The 21820-nt window shown below is 41.0% G+C and overlaps 1 protein-coding gene across 2 annotated transcripts in view; it reads left to right on the top strand.

Annotated features, from left to right (window-relative positions):
- The window catches only part of Ncoa7 (nuclear receptor coactivator 7), a 147652-nt gene that overhangs the window by 20189 nt on the left and 105643 nt on the right, over nt 1-21820 (top strand). For both annotated transcript variants that reach the window (XM_057758493.1, XM_057758502.1), the window contains exon 2: nt 4738-4857. In XM_057758493.1, the coding sequence (XP_057614476.1) occupies nt 4799-4857 (59 nt within the window). In that variant the 5' untranslated portion in view covers nt 4738-4798. The remainder of the gene's footprint in view (nt 1-4737; nt 4858-21820) is intronic.

Genomic DNA, 21820 nt, shown 5'->3' with positions numbered 1-21820 from the left:
GAAGGAAGTGTCTGTACAAAAAGGTATATTTTGGTCTGTTCCGAAGTGGCCAGACTCAGTGTAACAAGGCCCCAATGCTTGGTCCTGTCATTATTTTCTGTGTACATTAGGGAACATGTTGTTGGGGAAAGAGTTGCTGGGCTATGGAGATTGGTCCGGACGGGTTATACCTGCCTGCTCAAGGCTCCACAGTGTGTCAGATGTGAGGCCAGAAGCCTTGTCATACTGTGTAGGCCACAATGACGGTACTGTAAAAACGAGTCTCCCTTAGTTCTGCTCTCGAATTCTGCCAGCGGTACCACAGCCTCACACAGGAAGGACACTGTACTAGTAATGTGGAAAAAAAAATACCTTGTCTGTATCAAAGCTTTAATGAGGGGAGGGTTTTCTATGTTTTTAAAAATAAACTAAATTCAGGCTCACACTGGCCATTCTGGTTTAAAATCGCCAAAAAGAAACATGTAGATGAAAGGTTTGTCTTGTGTTCCCTCAAAAAACACTTTGAGGGCCACAGCCCACCATAAATACAGACGACTCTGGCCTAGAGTGTATTGATGTGAGAAAATGTCAACATGAAATGAATGAAGGGCTTTTAAGAAGCCCATTATAACCACTTACCCGGGGAAATGTAGTTCCCATTAGAGACTGAGTTGGGAGCTTTGCAGCCTCGCTGAAGCGTGAAGGCTGCAGTGTGGCGTTCTCGGCGAATCATTTTCAGAGCGCCCACTGCCCACCTCTTCCTGGCTCATCTGCTGTTGAAGTGAGAGCATCTGTCTTGTTTAGGGAGTGGTCTTAAAACCCACAGACCTAAAAACAAGCAGAAATTAGCATATTTAATGTATCTAATAGAATATTGGGGGCGGGGTGGCACTAAACAGAACAGTAGCGCCAGACACCAGTTCCCCGATTGTTTACGATTTCCTTCTTTTGCCTGTTTCCATCAGTATTTTAATTCTGGAATCAAATATTAGCTTATGGCCCAACTTTCAATATAAAAATTTTTACAATTAGGTTGTTAGGACTGCATTTTTATTCATGAGGCAAAATCTAATAAGTAGAGACCATTACATACGTATTCGTGCTGTGTGGAAGAGAACTGTGATGTAAGCCAAGTTGCCCAGGGAGGGTGGAGAGCCTAGGATTTGAGTCTGCTCAAGACTCTGAAGGAAGCTACATTACCCATCAAAATTCTTTATTTGGATATATACATATTTTATATAGAACACATTTAAAGCTTACCCTGTGTTGAGTTCTTATCACCAACTCTGGGTTAATTTGACCTCCTACATAACATTTTCCGAATTTTCTACCGATTGTAGTACCTATCCTATCCTTGGGGAAAGTCAAAGGGAGCGTCAACCAAGGTGCCATTTGACCTGAAGGCAGCAGCTTATGGTTTGGACCTGTGGAAGCTAAGTGAAGAGGCTTGTCACACAGTCTGTGATGCAATGGCCCGAGATAACAGATAACATGTGAACTACGTTCCTGCAGAGGAGAGGAAAGAGCACACTAAGAAAGGCTTCTGCTTGATCTGCTCAGGAGAAGGAAGCAACTTCAAGCTTGAGAAAGGAGTCAAAAAAAAAAAAAAAAGGTTTGAGTTGAGAAAGAGTTCAAGCCATAGGGTGGGACAGAGCTAACTGGAGTTGGAAGCTCAGCTTCTGTCTTTTATTATGGATAGATATAGATTACCCCAATTCATTGTAGTCTGGCTTCCATGCCCACTGCTCTTTGGACTCAGTTCTGGTTGATAAGGTCAACTACGTTTGTCTTGCCCTGCACGGTTTTTGCTGAAACAATGACCATTGTAAATTCCACACTCTATTATCTGGTTCATCTCTGATTGCTTTTGACTCCAAATTATGACAAGATCCCAGAACATACTGAACTGAATCTAAATCTCTGTTCTAGTGGTGTTAAGTAGGGGAAATTAGTTGACATCTCGCCCCCACCCCCCATCGTGCACCTTTAGACAGGGAGGATTTCTGTGTGAAGCGGTTCTAAGGATTAATAAAGTAGCTAGCGGACTGAAATGAATGATGTGGCATTTGACAGGAAGGTTGATTCCCTTTTCCCACTCTTACTCTTCTGGTTAGGTGTTCCCCCTCTTGGGGTCCCTTATCTCTCTTTATCTATTGCAATGCTATGTTATATTTTTATCAAAGTAGAACCTTTTATGTTCTAAATCCTGAGGGTTATTTTTTGGAAGCTCGAAGTTGCTACCACACATTGGCTATTTGCTCATGTTTGTTTTCCTCACTGGATGAAGTTTTATTTATTTGTTTATTTGTTTGTTTATCAAGAGCACAGCCCACATCAAGCTTCTAGAGTGATCTCCACTTGGTATATTTTTCTTTATTTCTTTTCGTTTTTCTTTCTCCTAGTGATAACCATATGATGCAAATTTCTTATTCTTTTTCCTCTTGTGTTTATTATCCTCCTGTGCTTTCATTGTAGCCAACTTAACCAAAGACTAGAGAGTGCCTCCAGTTGGCCACCCACAAGCCCTTGGAAGCCATACATATCGAAAATTGATCTCAGTCTCCTTGTACCCCAGCTCCCTCACACTGTGACACCCTCTTTCTGCTGTCACAGTTCACCTAGTCCCTGAAGCAGAAACCTGGATCTTCTTCATTCCTTCGCCTGTGCTGCCTAAATTGAGCAGATTGCCAGATCTCATCTACTTCTGAAGCGTTCCTCAGATCCATCCCCCTTTCTCTCCCAATTGCTGTTGACTGGTTCTGAGCCTTCTTCTCATAACCAATTTTAAGCATAAGTTCTTTCCTAGAAATCTTTTGTCTTTGTTCTTTCAAGTCATTGTCTGCTCATGATTATGCCACACTGACTCACAGAAGAATCCTTGGGTGACTTCCTTTCCTATGTATGCATCAGGGATAAAAAAGTTGGTGTTCACTGAACTGTTTTCTCATGGCATTCCTGCTGCAAATAGAGTCCGTGACTTTGGTGTCCTTACTTAGAGATGGCGGCCCTGGATCTCACTTTACAGACAAGGCTGGCCTCAGACTTACAGAGATTCAGCTGCCTCTGCCTCGTAGTGCCAGAATTAAAGGCCTGTACTAAACACACCTTTTTTTTCAAGCTAGCAAGTGCCTCAGAGAGGGGTAAGGGGATACCTAGCTGGGATGGTGCATGGCTCTTTAGCTTGACAAACAAGGTCCTTCTTCCCTGAGCCCTATCCTTCCCATGCCTTCTCAGTCCTACACTTCTGTGCTGCCCACTTTACCCCGGAACAGCAGGGAGCTCTTTTGTTCTCTTGCTGTGGTTCAGACTGAAGCACTTTCTTATACTTGTGACAGGATGCCCACACTCGCACCCACATCCTTTCTCTGAGGTGGGGGGATCAGGTGGGCTATCGAAGGCCGAGTGGGTTTTGCTTTTTCTTTTTTAATGTTGAGGGTTTTAGGGTTTCAAGAGATGAGTTAGCAATTAAGACCTTATACTATTGTAAAATGTTTGCCTTTGGTTTCCAGTACCCACATATGGCAGTAATTTCAACTCCATGGGGACCTGAGGCCTCTGACCCCCGGATGTACCTGCATTTACTTACACATAATTAAAAAATAATTTTAAGACATTAAGGCTTTTAATTTAAAAAAAAATGCATGTTTATCATGACCAACATGGCATTTTGAGATACATACATTTTGGGATATTGATTTTGACTGTTTTTTTATTCTGTAATTTTTTTATGGCACCTGTGTCCCCTCTGAAACAATAGATGTCTCATGATATTGCAATATTATGTCTGCCTTACAAAAGACAGTAGATTCCATTAGAGCAAATCTAATGCCTCATTGAGCTTGAGTTTCAATATGTATTATAGTGTCTTTCCCATAATGTATATTGTGCATGAAACTGAATTGAAATAAATGCATAAACAGATTTGTTTTATAAATGTACTTTGCCTTTTTAAATTGAAATTAATTAATGAACATATGTGGGATTGGATGAGTGAAAGCGCTGTAGGAAATTCTCCTGCTGAAGCTCGTAATCAGTGGACATGGAGAACTGTGAGCCGAGGAATAGTACGATGAAAGTGGTATTTCGGGAAGGTTGTTCTAGAAACAAGCTTTTATTATATTGGTTTACAGCAGGGCAGCAAGCGTAGTGGAGGGTGTCTGGCTGGAGAGAGGCAGAGGAGCGCAGAGAGCCACAGCTTTCCGAGTCTATGTGCTTTCATTTCCACATTTGCTCAAACGGGATGTTCTAGCTGGCATGTTCAAAAGATGAGAAGATCAGAGAGAATGCTCGCATTACTTTTACTTTGGGGCAAAGCGCATTTCTGTAACACGCCCGAGTGAGCCATCTGCATCCTTACCCATGAGAACTATTTATGATGAATTACTAGAAGAGAGAGATTGTGTGTTCAGTATTTAAAAAATAAATGAGTGAGCAGACCATGCATCACTACCCCTTGGTCTCCTGGTCAGTGGAAGTGTTCATTTTGAAATCATTGTTAATTATGAAGAAAGCATTTCAGTTTGGTTCCCATTGCTAGTCTGCTTTGTGGTTTAACATTCTCATGGTGGTGTTGTGGTTTGCCTCACTCCCAGCCCATTTGCATTTTGCACTTGACTCATGTGACTATTTCCTGGTTAAAGTTTATCCTTCATTTGTTTTGGACCATGTAACTCTACTCTGCTTTATTCTGCCTATTATTAGCCATTACAAACGTCTCGATTTCTAGTTGCTTCATTTGTGTATTTACTTTAATTGCAGGAATATGATTCACTGATTAAAACGGACATTTCCAAGTACTTTGCACTTCCGACTGTGTATTATGGATACTAAGGAGGAGAAGAAGGAACAGAAGGAAAGGAAACAGAGTTATTTTGCTCGGTAAGCATTTATTTAGCAAAATTATATCAGTGCTTTAAGACAATAAACCTTGGGAGGACTTTGACCTCGGGAATTACTTGACACTTTGTGTTCCGTGTGATTGTTCAGCAGGAGAGTGGGTGACCAACAAAAGTTAAATATCCTCCACTTTGTAAAAGTGAGTATCCGAGGAATGACCCATCTTTCTATGTTGATGGTTCTTTGAGGCTCCAGCCCCTTCCGAGGGTATAGAAGTCCTGTGCCAGCCTGTGGGTTGCTTGAAATTCTCTTCTTGAGTTTTAATCCTGGGTGCTTAGCTCCTGCTGGTCAGGAACTTAATTGGTGGGGCACTAGTTTAAAATCTGACACATTTAAAGCTTTGTGGAGAATCCTGACTAAGAAGCATATTTTTTGTAGGTGGAAGGGTGAGATGACGTCATTAGAGTCTGAGTCTTAAGGCTTCAGCTCCTCTAATGTGTGTGTGTGCTTTATGATAGAGTATCTGGTACCAGCCTGTTACAGGTTCAAGCCACTGTTTGACTGTCACTCACTAATCATAATTAAATGATTGATAATGCTGTTGGCCTCAGAGAGAGCCTAGGTTTCAAGTGATCATTATGGGCTCCTAAGTTGGTATGCTTAAGAACTGAATTTAGCCTCACTGTATCCCCACCCCACAATCTATGCTTGTAAAGATGCATTTCCCATATTCTAAATATAAGCCTTAGAGCTAAAACTGAAGGATTTTTTGTCAATGTATTTACCAAGAAATTAAGTTATGTTTTAGACTTTTGAAGGAAAATGGATGATAGATTGGAGACTTACTGTGTGTGAGTGCTTTAGTGTATATCATCAAAATAAGCCATAAACATGGGTTATTTTATTTCCACTTAACAAACAAGGTGAATGAGACTCAGAAAATGTTCTGTCCATTTTATGCAGCACCAGAGTTAGTATCCAAACATAGGGTTATCTCCAAAGGATGTGCCCCAGTCAGAATAATACATCACAAATCAGGCACTTGGGAAAACAGGAGCTGAAGTATTTATTGTAGCAGAATGTTTCCTGTTCTTGGGACTAGAGAGTGTAGCAGCATAGGGGAAGGAAGAGATCAGCCGTGTAATGGATGAGCCATTAGAAAAATAGTACATTTAGGGTAAGAACTATGTGACTCTCTTGACATAATTATCTATTTCTTTGTAGATGTATGTAATGTTAGAAAAACCCTGTATTCTTCATTCTCTTCATAGTAGTAACATGTCGTACTAGGAAACAGACATTCTTATGGGATGCCACCTCTGTTTAGTTTGCTAAATTACAAGCGTGTGTGTGTGTGTGTGTGTGTGTGTGTACCCATATGTGCACGCTCATGCATGTGCTTGTGCCACATATATAGTTGTATGCGGTTCTACCTTGTGAGTAGATTTGTCTAGCCAGGATCACAGTCAACTTGAACTGGTTCCTAAAAGAGGATACTGTGTGCTGCCATTCTGTACCGTCCTCATGCCCTCCACTCTACTTGACACTCTTAACTACTAGTGAATCCCTAGACTTCAGTCCTCAGTTCAAGACCATTATATAAATCAGTTCATGCACCATATATGTTATAGTAATATATCATATTAGGGTTTTTGTCTCCTCTGAATTTACTTGTCATCCATCCAAGCTGTTGTGTGTATTAGTTATCGATACTTTACCCCTGTGTGTTAAATGGTCTCTTCCATGGAAGGAGGATGTTAGCTTTTTAGCCATTGTTCTATTGAAGAACATTTGGTTTGGGCCGTGATAAGTAAATCTGCTTCTTCTATTGTTCTATAAATGTTTGTGTGAATGTTTAAATGTTCATTTGTCTAGGTTAAATACTCAATTGCTGAGTCAAATACTAAATTAATGTTTTCCTTTATAAGAAACTGCCCGTCTTTCCCAGAATGAATGGTTGTATACTTGGCATTCCCATCAGCCATGTATGAGTGGCCCTGTTCCCATTGTCACCAGCATTGATGGTGTCAGCGTTTATTTTATCCATTTTAAGAGTGTGCAGTTCATCTCAGTTTTAATGAATGCCTAATGAACCCAGTGTCTGTTCATACTTATACTACCATCTCTAGAACATCAGTGAAATTTATTTTCCCGTCTTTTGCCCGTTTTAAAATGGAATCTTCTAGATTTTCCTGTTGAATTTGGGGGACTTGTTACATATTTTATGTATGGTCTTTTATGACATGTGTGGTTTGCAAACATTCTGGTGCAGCCAATTTTTTTGTGTGTTGCTTTGCTTTTTCTTTTAGTAGAACAAAAGCTTTAATTTTTTTTTCTGGTTCAGTTCATCAGTTTTTGCTTTTGTGAATTGTGTTTTAGGTGTCAAGTGTGACATTTAGTCCCTACCCTAGATTGTAAAGTTATTCTTTCCTGCTTCATATTCTAAGTTTTATATAATATTTTGTTTTGTATTAAAACTTTGTTCCATTTTGAGTTAAATTTTGAGTGTGACATAGAATTCAAGCAGGGTTTTTGGCTTCCCCTCCCCCTTCCTTTTTTTCTTTTTCTACGGGTACCCTATGAACATAGCTATAAAAGTGAGAATGCTCTTTTGTCTGGCTGTAAAGTGATTTCCAAACCCCAGTACTAACCTGTTGATGATGAGCAACCTGCTCCAGGCTAACTCCTATCCTTAGAATGTAAAGGGAGCCCCTTGGCCAGCATGCAGACCCACACTGGAAAAAGGTTTTCCTTTCAGCCAATAAACATTCACTTATTTGTGATGCACCTTGTCCTCTTCTGAAAAAATGGTCAACGGAAAAGGCACAGTTAGCAATGCAGTTTCTGGAGTTCAGATCAAGTAAAAAGTCAGTGGGACTTTACAAACAGTTAACAGATTTGTCACTCAGAAGTGCAGAGAGCAAAGGGGAGGGGAGAGAGGAGGAGAAGGAGAGGAGGAGGGGGAGAAGCAGAAAGGAGGGGGAGAGAGAGAAGAGGGGGAGGGGAGAGAAGGTAAGGAAGGAAGAAGGAAGGGAAAGAGAAGAGACAGGGAAGGAAGAGAGAGGAGAGGAGAGAGGAAGGGAAAGAGAGAGATAGAGAAAGAGAAAGAGAGAGAGAGCATGAGACAGTTCAGCCATACAATGAAAACCAGAAATGGTGAAATTATTAAAAAGCAAAGCAAAACAAAACAAAACAAAACAAAACAAAAGACCCTTACAAAAAATAAAAGGAAAGCAAAAGGAGGAGTCACCCAGTGTGTAAATCTTTCCAAATGCTTCCTGATCAAACTCGGGTTGTCATAAGGAAGAATTGCCCAATGGACTTACTTGAGAGCTGGTTTCTGACAACACAGGGCAGATTTTTCTGGGGCAGTGTACTTAAGGGCAGTCCAAGCAAGTCCAAGCAATCTCTGGAGGAACGCAAAGTCAGGCCAAGGGCAAGGCCAGACTGATGCAATCACAGTTTTCCTCTAAACCAAATTACATACTTTACCCGAATCGCCTCTTGTGTCCAGAGAAAAGCAAAGGCGAGATTTGCCCTGCTCTGCTTGCTACTACTGTATGTATCTGATGGCCCCAAGGTACTTGCAGACTGTTTGCCTCTGCCTCCCTGCCCTTTTTCCTAGTTAGTAAATGGTCAGCAGTTTTCTTCTGTGCTATTTTATCATGTGGTTTCATAAACATTGTATGACTGTGTTTGGTAAATACTCTTTTACCAAACCTCCTCCTTTGGTTTGCCTTTCGATTACAGCAAGGTTAAATCTAAGAGTCTACTTTAGATGGGCATTTGCATGCCTAGTGCCTGAGAGTCTAAGGGAGAGCGAAGGAGACTGAGGCAGTAGGGCCTCAAGTTTAGCATGAAGTTGGACCCAGTAGTGAATCCCAGACTAGCTTTGCCTACATAGTAAGGCCCTGCCTCTAAGAAGTAAAGTTAAAAGAAAGTCATAGCTTAATAATCCTGGCTTAAAATTAGTGATTTGGAACATAGCTGTGTAATTCTTTAAGTGGGAATGTGGATTCCCATTGGGCGGGTTTACTCTAGTTAAGTCCTGGTGAATTTTTAGGATGTCCTGACCGTGGCCAGCTGGCCATTAGGAGTTTCCATAGAGTTATTGTTTTGAAGCAGTTCTTTGGTTGGATTGGATGATTCTTGGGACCTTTCCTGAGTCTTTGCAGACACTTTGTAGACTCAAAATAGATTATCAATGTATTTATGAATCCCTTGATCCCTAACAAGTCTTAAAAACCCAAATGCAACTCTAGGCATAGCTGTGTATGCCTGTCATTCCAGCACCCAGAGGCAGAGGCAGAGGGATACCCACAAGTTTGAGGACAGTTAGTCTACATAGCATTTTCCAGACCAGGAATATACCAGGGCTAATACCCAGACTCAAAATAAAAAGTAAAGAAAGAAGAAGAAAATAAAAACACCTCAAAACATCACCAACAACAGAAATGAACAAAACTCCTCACCAAATGGAGAACTAAATTAGTAAATAAATTTACTCTTTGTACTTCTGTGTTTTGGGGTGATCTTTAGGTAACATGGCCCTGATTGCTTGTCTTTTCATTGTTGTTAAAATACAGATATTTCTCAATTTGTGCCAAATAGGGCTCCTGCTTTTCCACACTCATTTGACATTGCTTTCACTCTACTCTTCCTCTATACTGAGTGTTTGTGAGTGTGTGAATGTGTGTGTGTGTGTGTGTGTGTGTGTGTGTGTGGTGTTAACAATTGCTCTCAGGCCTCCAATGTTCTCAACAAACACAGAACTACTAAACTGTACCTCAGGCCTATCTTTAAATTTTTGGAGTGCTGGTATAACGGTTCGAGGCACCAGGACTGATGACCTGAGTCCCATCCCTGAGACCCATGTGGCGGAAGGAGAGAATGCACAGTCCCCCCAGTGTGTTTCCTTCCCTCCATGTCCAGTGCTGAAGTGTGCACCTGCCCACACACATACTAAGGAAAATAAGTAAGGGTAAAAATCTTTTTGAAATTCTTTGAAAATATAATGGTTTAGGATCCAAGGGTTACTTGGTGACATTAAACCCAGCGGTAGGTTCTGGTAAGTTTCAGAAGGTCTGCAGGAGGCTTGTGGGAGGACTACTGGAAGGTTCCAGGAGGTTACTTTTTACCTCTGTAGGGTCCGGCGGGACAGACAAGTAGACCCCGAGTGACTCATCAGACTACGCAGTGTACAGAGGTTTGCCTTCCCCAGACTCGCTGGCTCCCGCCTCCTCCCTTCCTTATCACCGAAAGCAGAACTGCCCTTGCTCCCACTCTCTCCTACCCTCCCCTGTCAGGGCCAGCAGTATCCTCCCAACCACCTCTGTCAGCAGCTGCAATGATAAAGACTGCAGAGTACAGAGCACACTTGAGGGCCCACCCCCACTCCTCAGATAACTCCGCATTCCCACTGTTGGCTTCTGACCTGGCCATTGAAATCCTGAACTTCCCAGCTGCCAGCACAGCACCCAGGTGTGAAAGTTACTTCACTAAGTTGCCTTGGACATATCCTTGAAATGTCCTTTTCATTGTCTTCAGTTGTTAAATATGAATAATGTATTTTAAAGTTTTTATTATAGCATTTATTGAGTGTATGCATGTATGTATGTGCGTGTGTGTGTATGTATGTATGTATGTGTGTGTATGTATGTATGTGTGTGTGTATGTGAGCACAGGCATGTCACAGCACATGTGGAATTCGGAAGGTAGCTTGCAAGAGTCAGTTCTTTCCTTCTACCATGTTGGTCCTGGTACTGAATTCAGGCTGCCAGACTTCATGGAAGGTGCTTTTACCCACGGAGCGATATTGCCAGCCCAGATGAGACTAATATTAAGATGACTTGGAAAAGGCAAGCATCCTAGCTGGGAGAGAGGCCATAACAAGGAGAGTCAGAGCTAGACAGATGGTCCTCGAGTCCCTTCTGCAAGGAGGAGGAGCTGACAGAGAGAAATCAAGATGGCCACGTAGACGGGGAAGCCTGGGGGGTACAATGAATGTTCAGACAGTTTGTTCTGGGCCTTCCTCCCATGGTGGCCGACACTTTGATCCTCATTCAGTTCTCATCCCCACAGGCTGGTCTTATCCTGTGAGCTGCTCCTGTTGTTGAGATCAGGGAGAAGGAACTGTTATATAACAAGCCCAATTCGAATCCTATGCTTCCCAGGGACACTGTTAGGTAGTACCGTTAAGTACCAGAAAATTATGAAGAGAATTAGAAGAGAATTAGAATTAGAAAATTAAGAAGAGGGTCTTGAGAAATCCAAATTGGGCCTTAAGCCTATAAGGCAAAGTATCAATGATATGCCTGCTGCCTTAGTCCCAAGACACCTTACACTCAGTGACTGGTAATCAAATTCACCGTCACATGGCAGGGAGGCATGCCAGAGCTGCAGACTCCCTGCCCTACTAGGAAGATGTTGAGGTAGCCAGAGGCCTGGGACTGGTCACCTTTATCTGTGATCAGCATCTTTTTACAGGGGTCAGTGTAATTATTACCCTCTTCCTCCATGGCTTCTATGGGGAAAAAAAAGCTTTGAAAATGGATCCATATAATCTTCATACCAAACGTCTGTTATGTAAAACTCTTCATCCCCAAAGAAGATTTGATTCTTATATTAGTCTAGACCTAAAGATGTTGATATCAGGTCTGTAGCAAAGCAGCATCCAAGCCCACCTTTGTCTTCCCATTGACAGTTTCTGCTCTGTGACCCTGCTCAGAGCCATGTGGCACCATTGTGGCTAAAAGCACCTTGTAGAGCACTGCTTCTTAAACTGTGGCCACACCCCTGATGGAGTATGACTGAATGTGGGGGTCTTGAAAGATTTGGCACCAGTAAAAGGTTTTTTTGACTTAGAGTGACCCAAAGCGTAACCCAAAATCAAACGTATAATGAATTCCAGAGTGTTTGGGGCAGTTTGGCATCATACAGTGGCACCACAGAGCTTCCCTGCAGCTTTGGATCTAAACACACCGCATGTGGGTGTGTGCCGCTGTGTCGCTCAATGCTGCGGAATGTTGTCGGAAACGCCTCAGCTCCGATTTAAGACGGTTGTACGCTGTGAACTGCCGTATTTACCATGTATAAAAGTTCTCTGCTTTGGTAGAAACACGGTTTAACTATAGAAAGCTAAGACTTATGTTTTCATACTCTTATTCCTTAGCGTGTAAGTATCAAGTTGGTATGTCTTTGGATTGAACTATGTTATAGTGGTTGGTTTTTGAAAATTATTTTTACTATTATTATGTATCCATGTATGTGCCTCCATCTGAGTGAGGAGGACGGAGGGATGTCAGATCCCCTGGAGACGGAATTATAGGCAGTTCTGAGCTGCCAGATGTGGGTACTGGGAACTGAACTCGGGTCTTTTGCAAGCATGGTTTGTGTTCTTAATCTCTGAGCCACCATTTTAACCTCTTAACTCTTGATTTTTTTTTTTTAAACTGGAGTTTGAATAGTTGGCGTGAGTTTAAAAATAAATCATTGAATGAATTTGAGCTTGGGATTAGGACAGAGTATGTAATAGAATAGTTTCTGAGGTGCCCTAAACATAACTCTATACTTGGAGCTGTGTATTTGTGGAGTGACATTCTCAGTCTTGACGATTATAAAGTAGAAATGTGGATCTTTTCTGAAGAATATTGAAAACTCTGAATGTGCAGTAATCAGCCAAGAGTTAATCATTCATGTAAAAACAAACATATCTATCTTGTTAATATGCAAAATTGCCTTTATCTTTAATAAATGATAAATTATACTTATGTCAACAGTTATTTTAAAGTGAATTTATGATTTATTTTCAGTAAACGTTTAATGTGTATTCGTGTTTTATAATACCTGCATGTTTAGGGTCACGTACAAGTTCCTCAAGTAAAAAGGAGTTATGTGCGGAAAAAGTTTGAAGAATTCTGCTGTAGGTTAACTCAGGTTGCGTGACATGCTAATCCTCACAGTGTGGGTGGAACCGACGTCTATGGGCAATACTGGCAGCTTCAAACTAATTTAACCCATTGGAAATTAAATTGGAAAAGTTTATCTTAGCTCTTAGAATTTCAAGTTGCTTATAAAAGACATTTTCAATGTACCTGGTTTGTACTATGAAGGTATCTTGTGCTATGTTTAATGAAGTTTATCCATCTACAATATTGTTGATACTAAAATATTAACCTACCAAGGTGATACGAAACACAATCTGTGAATTTCATCTCCATGACAGGGTTTTGAATTTAAGTGATTTCATTTTCTAAATTAATGGAGAGATTGCATAGTTTCTCAAGTGAGTGGTTTTTCATAATAGACAGGAATGTACAAATAGACGTGACACAAGGCCTCACTTACCCTTGGCATGAGTGGAAGACATCTCCTGGATGGTTCTGACTGGCTGTGCTGCTACACTGGGTGAGGACAGAGGGACACCCTCTCCAGCCCCTCAGAGCAATACATGATCCTAGAAAGGAGCCCACCTTTTGGGAACGTGGGGCAATGCTAACCGTTGTCCTTTTAAACTTAAGTCTGTAGATTGTTTTATCTTCCTGGCCATGGCTCATTAGAGATTTGATTATCTACAATATATCTGAAATTTAAGGAGAAACTAATTACCAGCTGGACTCAGGTATTCCATTAGGCCACAGGTTTTGACTGTATTGATACACGAACAGAAAGCAGAAGGTTCCTAAGAATTTGGTCAGTGTTAACTCTCTACCTTTTTTTTTTTCTTGCTGATTTTTTTTATTAATTAATTAATTTAATTATTAAAGATTTCTGCCTCTTCCCCGCCACCACCTCCCATTCCCTCCCCCTCCCCCAATCAAGTCTTCCTTCCTCCTCAGCCCAAAGAGCAAGCAGGTTTCTCTGCCCTGTGGGAGGTCCAAGGACCACCCACCTCCATCCAGGTCTATTAAGGTGAGCATCCAAACTACCTGGGCTCCCACAAAGCCATTACATGCAATAGGATCAAGAACCCATTGCCATTGTTCTTCAGTTCTCAGTAGTCCTCATTGTCCATTATGTTCAGCGAGACCGGTTTTGTCCCATGCTTTTTCAGTCCCCGGCCAGCTGGCCTTGGTGAGTTCCCGATAGATCATCCCCATTGCCTCAGTGTGTGGGTGCACCCCTCGCCGTCCTGAGTTCCTTGCTCGTGCTCACTCTCCTTCTGCTCCTCCTTTGGATCGTGAGACTTCAGTCCAGTGCTCCAATGTTGGTCTCTGTCTCTGTCTTCTTTCATCGCCTGATGAAGGTTAATATTCAGGGGGATGCTTATATGTTTTTCTTTGGTTTCACCTTCTTATTTAGCTTCTCTAGAGTCACGAATTATAGTCTCAATGTCCTTTATTTATGGCTAGAAACCAAATATGAGTGAGTACATCCCATGTTCCTCTTTTTGGGTCTGGCTTACCTCACTCAGGAAGTCAATCTGTAGAAGAATGAAAATAGATCCATATATATCACCATGCACAAAACTCAAGTCCAAATGGATTAAAGACCTCAATATCAGTCCAAACACACTGAATCTGATAGAAGAGAAAGTGGGAAGTACTCTACAACACATGGGCACAGGAGAACACTTCCTACGTACAACCCCAGCAGCACAAACACTAAGGACATCATTGAATAAATGGGACCTCCTGAGACTGAGAAGCTTCTGTAAAGCAAAGGACACTGTCACTAAGACAGAAAGGCAACCCACTGACTGGGAGAAGATCTTCACCAACCCCGCAACTGACAAAGGTCTGATATCCAAAATATACAAAGAACTCAAGAAATTAGACCGTAAAAGGTTAATCAATCCAATTATAAAATGGGGCACTGAGCTGAACAGAGACTTTTCAACAGAAGAGGTTCAAATGGCCAAAAGTCACTTAAGATCATGCTCAACTTCCTTAGCAATCAGGGAAATGCAAATCAAGACAACATTAAGATACCATCTTACACCGGTCAGAATGGCTAAAATCAAAAACACCAATGATAGCCTCTGCTGGAGAGGTTGTGGAGAAAGGGGCACTCTCATCCATTGCTGGTGGGAATGCAAACTTGTGCAACCACTTTGGAAAGCAGTGTGGCGGTTTCTCAGGAAAGTCGGGTTCAACCTACCTCTTGACCCAGCAATACCACTATTGGGAATATACCCAAGAGATGCCCAAACATACAACAAAAGTATATGCTCAACTATGTTCATAGCAGCATTGTTTGTAATTGCCAGAACCTGGAAACAACCTAGATGTCCTTCAATGGAAGAATGGATGAAGAAAGTATGGAATATATACATATTAGAGTACTACTCAGCAGTAAAAAACAATGACTTCTTGAATTTTGCATACAAATGGACGGAAATTGAAAACACTATCCTGAGTGAGGTAAACTCTCTACCTTTTTTATACTTGTTCATTTTACTCTCTCAGTTTGGCTGTGCTTATTTCTCACACACGATAATGGTGAACGGGAACATTTGCTGGCCCTTCACAAAGTGCCTTTGCAAACATTTACTTCATGTACACATTGATCTTATGCGTAACTTAAATGCAGTGAGGCATCTATTGTCCAGGAAATTAAATATACCTTTTTTTGCAATCAGTCACTTCGCTTTCAAATGACGAATCTGAATTCCAAACTCTCCTCCAGCTGTCTTCATCTCCAGCTGTTTTATTCCTTTCCAGGCTGTCTTGGGGTTTGTCTTTCACGTAGTTTTTTTTTTTTTTTTTTTTTTTTTTTTTTATTTATTTTCGAGACAGGGTTTCTCTGTAGCTTTTTGGTTCCTGTCCTGGAACTAGCTCTTCTAGATCGGACTGGCCTCGAACTCACAAATATCTGCCTGCCTCTGCCTCCCGAGTGCTGGGATTAAAGGCGTGTGCCACCACTGCCCGGCTATAGTATGCATTTTTTGCCTTGTCTAACAGGTGGGTTAGGCCAGCATGTTAGTGTTGCATCATGCTAAGTAGTAAAAGCCGTACCTGATTTTGAAGGTAAAATATTTTAGTTGTCTTTACTAGAATCTTATTTGATCAATTCGGAGCTTGATCTGGGTTGCCTGTTGAGTAGCATGCCTGGAGTGACCCACAGCTCTGCCTAAGGGGTCTGGAATGCATTTTGCATAGATCTGGTTTGTTTATGGTTTCTACTCAGCCTCCTTTCAGAATGCGACCTGGCAGGAGAGGGCTCTGTAAAGGTTCAGTGCTCCTTCCATGAGCCAGCACAGTGACTGGCATATAACCAGTATTAAATATTTGGTGACCACGTGAAAGACAGAAGATGTCAAACATCATCTTTAATGTAGAATATAATAGTTAGTGAGCCTTAATTTTTATCACCATAAGGTTTTTAGGCTTCAGTGATTTTATTAAACTTAAAGATATTAAGAATATTTCTAAAGCACTGCTTTCTTTGACCATTTTACTAATTTCCAATTAAACTTTTGCTTGCACTGTGCTGTTGTTTCCTGTTTTCTTGATGGAGTTCAGACCAGGCAACTCTTAAGGGGATATTGACATAGTACTACTGTTCATAACCGGGAAAAACATCTACAGTCAAGTTTGACCTGCTAATGTTTCCAGGAAGTCATTAACTTTTTTCTAGTGATTACAAACGAGCTTGTGAATACTCAGCCATTAGCAGTTAGAATCATGTGCTTTGCTTTCCTTTAAGGAGCAGGCTGAGCAATTTGATTGAATTCCAAGTACTGTTTTGCTTCTCAAGCTGTAGGTTACAACCCACTGGGGAAGTCGATCATGAAATCAATTCAGTAGATGAAACAGCATTTAAAATCTTTAATTGGGACATAGTCATATATATTTTTGAGATACAGGGTGACATTTAGATACATGTATGTAATATGGAATGGTCAGATCAGAGTAACTGACTTATCTATAACCACAAGCATTTATTGTGTTTATTTCTTTTGTTGTTTAGAATCTTCTCTATTAGCTATTTGACAGGTTCCCTTGTAGCCCATGCTGTCCTGAAATGCTTGGATAGCCAAGGATGGCCTTGAATTTTTTATCATTCCGTCTCAACTTCTCAAACATTAGAATTGCAGGAGTGTACTAACTTGCTTGACTGTACCTAGGCTTTTGAGAGACTTCTGTACTGGTTTCCATAGTGACTGTACAAATCTTCATTACTATCAGTGATGTGTGTGAGTTTTCTGTCTTCCAAAGTGTGATTGAATAACATCGCATGTTTTTTTTTCTAATTTCATTTTCCTGATGCTTAGTGACGCTGAACATTTGTATGTATGTGTTGTTTGTTTTATTTTTATTGACTTTTATCTGTGTGCATACATCCAGGTTTGTATGTAAAGTAGGTTGGTTGCATGTGGAGGTTGCAGGACAACTTCTACCATGTGCGTCCCAGGAATTCACCTCTTTTCATCAGGTGTGTCAGCAGGTGCCTTTACATGATGAGTCATCTAAACAAACCCATTTTTATATATTTTTTGACCACTTATGTATCTGCCGTAGGGAAATGTCTATCAGATTATTTCTCCATTTTAAAACCAGATTACCAGACAGAATGGCTTATAGTGGGTAACCTGGATGAAGTAGAAAATGTAGAGTTTTTATATACTGTCAGAATAAACAACTTGTGAAAATTTTTTGCATATTTATAAGTATATATGTGTATATATAATTTTATTGTGTACAATTATTCTTTAAAAACCTTCATTGATTTATAAGCACTTTGGTCAGTATCCTGGGAATGCGGTTGTTTTACACTATTGAGTATCTTTGAAATTATTTATATAATAGACATTAATACTTGTTCAAAGGTAGCCATGCAAAGAAAAGTACCTTCTAAAAAGTGTCTCCTATCACAGATCCATATTAACTTTAGCTAAAGGTTAACAACAGGTATGTTTAACCTGAAACCCCAGGTGAGTCAGGATGCCCACATCCTAGAAGACGAGTAAATCCACCTAACAGCGTATACCAAACTGCTGTCGTGAACCTCAGGCTGCTTTGGCTTTGGGGCCTCTTAAGGATTTCTGCTCTGTAGAGCTAATTACTAGCCACGGTGTACTTTCCTTTAAGATGGTTGTAATAATACTACATCCTTAATAAGGGTCTTAAGAGGACTGACTAAACTAAAATATAGGATGTGGGCTGGCAAGATGGCTCAGCAGTTACGGGCACTTGCTGCTCGTGCAGAGGACTTGATTCGGTTTGCAGCCCCTACATGGTGGCTCACAACCATCCATCACTCCAGTTCCCGGGGATCCAACACCTTCTGAACTCAGCAGGTACTGTGCACACACATGGTACACATGCATACATGCAAGAAAAGCACTCATGTTCATATTTTTTTAATTCTAAAAGATTTTAAAATACATACTCTTTAGTATAAAATACTCATAATATTTTTGCTATAAAAATAAGTGTTAATGAACCTTGTGTTATGTCATTTACCCGTGATTCTATATTTGAGGCTGAGGTGCAGGAGGATTGTGAATTCGTGGCCAATCTGGGCAACATAGCAAGGCGTGTCTCTTTTAAGAAAAACACGTGTAAATTCAGGGGGCTTGTATAATTCTTGAAATTTGTCCAGAAACATGTTCTAGTCATTGTCTTCAGTGAAGACTAAGATGAAATTACAGACTGGCAAGGAAGATAAGTGTAGCAAGCTAGTCCCATCCCATGATACCTGGGTTATTGTGTGTGTGTGTGTATGTGCGCACACATACCCATATGCGTATACTTTGTTTATGCCTTTTTTTTTAAGATTTACTTTTATTATATGTGCAGATGTTTTGCCTGTGGCCCTGAGATCACTTTGTCTCATGGCTATGTGCTGGGTATTTGTGCTACTCCTCATAGAATTTATATAATATATTTAATATATAAATGTAATTTTAAATAAAATAATATAATATGCAAATAATATAAAATATATAATGTAAAATAATTTAATATAAATATAAAACTAAGCTGTGGACCAGAAAATGCTTTGTACTCCAGATGTAGAACTTCACGGCTTCCACTTGTACCTCAGCTGTTGGTACTTTTAGCAGAAATCTCATCACCCTGCTTTTCCTTCAGAGTTTTTCCATGCAGTTCACATTGGCTTCCAAAGTACCATTCTCCTGCCTCAGCTTTTGGAGTGCTGAAATTGGGAGTATACACTACCACACTCAACTTTAGAAAATTTCTTCCCTTTCTCCCAAAACCTTGCATCTCGAATTCCAATAAACAGCTGTCCGCCAGCATCCTAGTGTACCAATTCCTTCCAGTATCCTAGTGTACCAACTGCTCCCAGCATCATAGTGTACACGTTCCTTCCAGCATCCTAGTGTACCAGTTCCTTCCAGCATCCTAGTGTACCAATTCCTTTTGGCATCCTAGTGTACCAGTGTTCCTCCCAGCATCCTAGTGTACCAGTTCCTTCCAGCATCTTAGTGTACCAGTTCCTTCCAGCATCCTAGTGTACCAGTTCCTTCCAGCATCCTAGTGTACCAGTTCCTTTCAGGATCCTAGTGTACCAGTTCTTTCCAGCATCCTAGTGTACCAGTTCCTTCCAGCATCTTAGTGTACCAGTTCCTTCCAGCATCTTAGTGTACCAATTCCTTCCGGCATCCTAGTGTACCAATTCCTCCCACCATTCTAGTGTACCAAGTGCTCCCAGCAACCTCATGTATCAAGTTCACTCAGTATCTTTGTATATCAAGACCTCCAGCATTCTCATGTACCAAGTCCTCTCAGCATCCTTGTATACCACGTGCTCCTGCCATCCTCATATACCAGCTGATCCCAGCATCCTTGGGTACCAAGTCCTAATCATGTGCCCTCCCAAACGTCTTCGCAGATGAGTGCTCCTGGACCGGGTTCAGACAAGTAACATCTGTGTCCCAACGTTTTTCTGGTTTAGCATCATTTGGCTCACTCCCACTTTTATGTCTTCATCTCTTCCTTTGATTTTTCTGTTTCTTATACTTTGCTCCCTCAAATCCTTACTTTCTGTATACTTCAACATGTTCTCCTCATATCCTATAATGTACAAATCTCTCTGGGAAACCCATCATCAGTGGTGGCACTGACCTTTTGAGGCCTTCCCAGTTTCATCTATCCTCTCCCTGTCCCCCACAGTGGATACAGAGGGCGTTAAGAGCCTTGAGGACCATTCTAAACCTTCTCTTAGGGTCCTTGACAGTCAGCCTTGGAGTAAATCAAGTAACACTGTCCTTTTTTCTGCCTTATCTGTATATTATTTACTTTTAGTCCTTTTCTGGTTTCTCGGTTCCTTACAAAAGTCTAGCCCCATGTTCCGTACTCATCAATCATGCATTGTAGATCGTGACTGTTTGTCAGAGACTAGTTTGCGTTCTCGCGTAACCTCATAATAACTCCATGAAGTAGTTGCTGTTATCACCCCTATTGACAAAGGTCACACTTTAGTTGTGTTAGGCCACTAGCACAGGATCACATAACTAAGTGGTGGTGGATGCAAGGCTCAGTCAAGTCTCATCTGACTGTTAATTTAGCTACACCATGTTGAATTCTTCTTGAAACCATGTTGATTTGTATTTTATAGAAACTTTTGAGTTCTCAGTACAAGGGTAAGTGGGAACCACCAGTTAAACGATAAAGTGATTGAATATATTTAAGTACTAGATTTGTCTATTCTGATTTTTCATATAAAGGTTTTCTTAAGAACTTTGGGGCAAACTAGAGACCCAGTGGTCTGCCAAGGTGACAGGAAAGTGACTGCCTGGCAACAGCAACAACAGAGTCTCCTGACTTGTCTTTTTGTGGTATGACAGGAGTTCCCTTTTTTGTTTTTTTTATTTTGTCTCTAGTCAGTGTAGGATATTTCATCTTAGTCATCTCTGTCATGAAAGTGATGACAGGGCTCGGGCACATTTATACACTTCTCCTTTCCTAGTTTACAGCTCAGTACAGAGACTGCATGGATGGTTAGGGCTCACTTTTTGTTTGCACTTCTCTTTACTTTATTTTTTTATTATACAGTGTCACGTCAGACATTCTCATTTTCATGCAAGTATATGATATACGTTGATTTTGTTCCTCTCGCACACCCCACGACCCTCCCTTTTCTTTGCCCTCCCCCTCAGTAGTTGCTTTTCCTCTTTAGACATTTTCACTTCTCCCTTTATGTCATTTGCTCATATGTGATTTCATGGCTATATAAAGACCGGGAGCCACAAATGAGAGAAATGCCTGATCTTTCTCTTTCTGAGACTGACGGAATTCTTTCAGTGTTCCTTGGTCTTTGCACTTGCTTCAGCAGCGTGTCTCTAGTGAGCATGCGGTGCTCTGGCCTGCTTGTGTTCATTTTTTCCTCCTTATACGTAAATCAAATTAGAACCGGAATGGGTAGCAGGCTAGGTTTAAGAAGACCTGACAAGGTACAGGTTGATCCGTGGTTTACAAACTTGATTCAGTATCAAACCAAGCAGTGAAGACGCGAGCAACAGAGAACATTCATCTTAGTGATCTGGGGAGAAAGGAAATTGAGTGAATTGGGTGGAGAAATGTCCAAGTTTCCTCTGAAGCAAGACAACATCTAGTGCTACTGAGACAGGAAGAGGTAGAGGGGAAGGAAAAGGTTTTGTTTGGCTCAATCAATTCTGTTATTTACACATGCAGCTAACTTTGTTATCGGAAGAAGTCATAGATGACTGGATGTTAGGGAGATGAGAAGTGTGGCTACAGGGCTCTGAAATGAGCCAGGAAGTGTTTAGGGATGGAGCATGGTGACCCTGTCCTTTAGATATGGAAAACCCTCAGTTGAATATAGAGTATATAAGTAAAATTTTCAAAAGCTTTTATTATTTTTACTTATTAGAATACTTGGTAGGGTAGATGGCCAAATTGTAACCATTTGAATTTATGAAGCACCTAAAGGCCATTGGTTTGTGTTTTCAAATATTCATTTGTTGCTAGGTGGCAGTGCTGCACGCCTTTAATCCCAGCACCCAGGAAGGAGAGGCAGGCAGATCTCTGTGAGTTTGAGGCCAGCCTGGATCCAGTTCTAAAGCACTGAAGCTACA

Source organism: Chionomys nivalis, chromosome 2, assembly GCF_950005125.1.
Source record: "Chionomys nivalis chromosome 2, mChiNiv1.1, whole genome shotgun sequence".
Taxonomy (NCBI): Eukaryota; Metazoa; Chordata; class Mammalia; order Rodentia; family Cricetidae; genus Chionomys; species Chionomys nivalis.
Note: the sequence above shows the minus strand (reverse complement) of the source record. Positions and strands in the feature narration are given on the sequence as shown.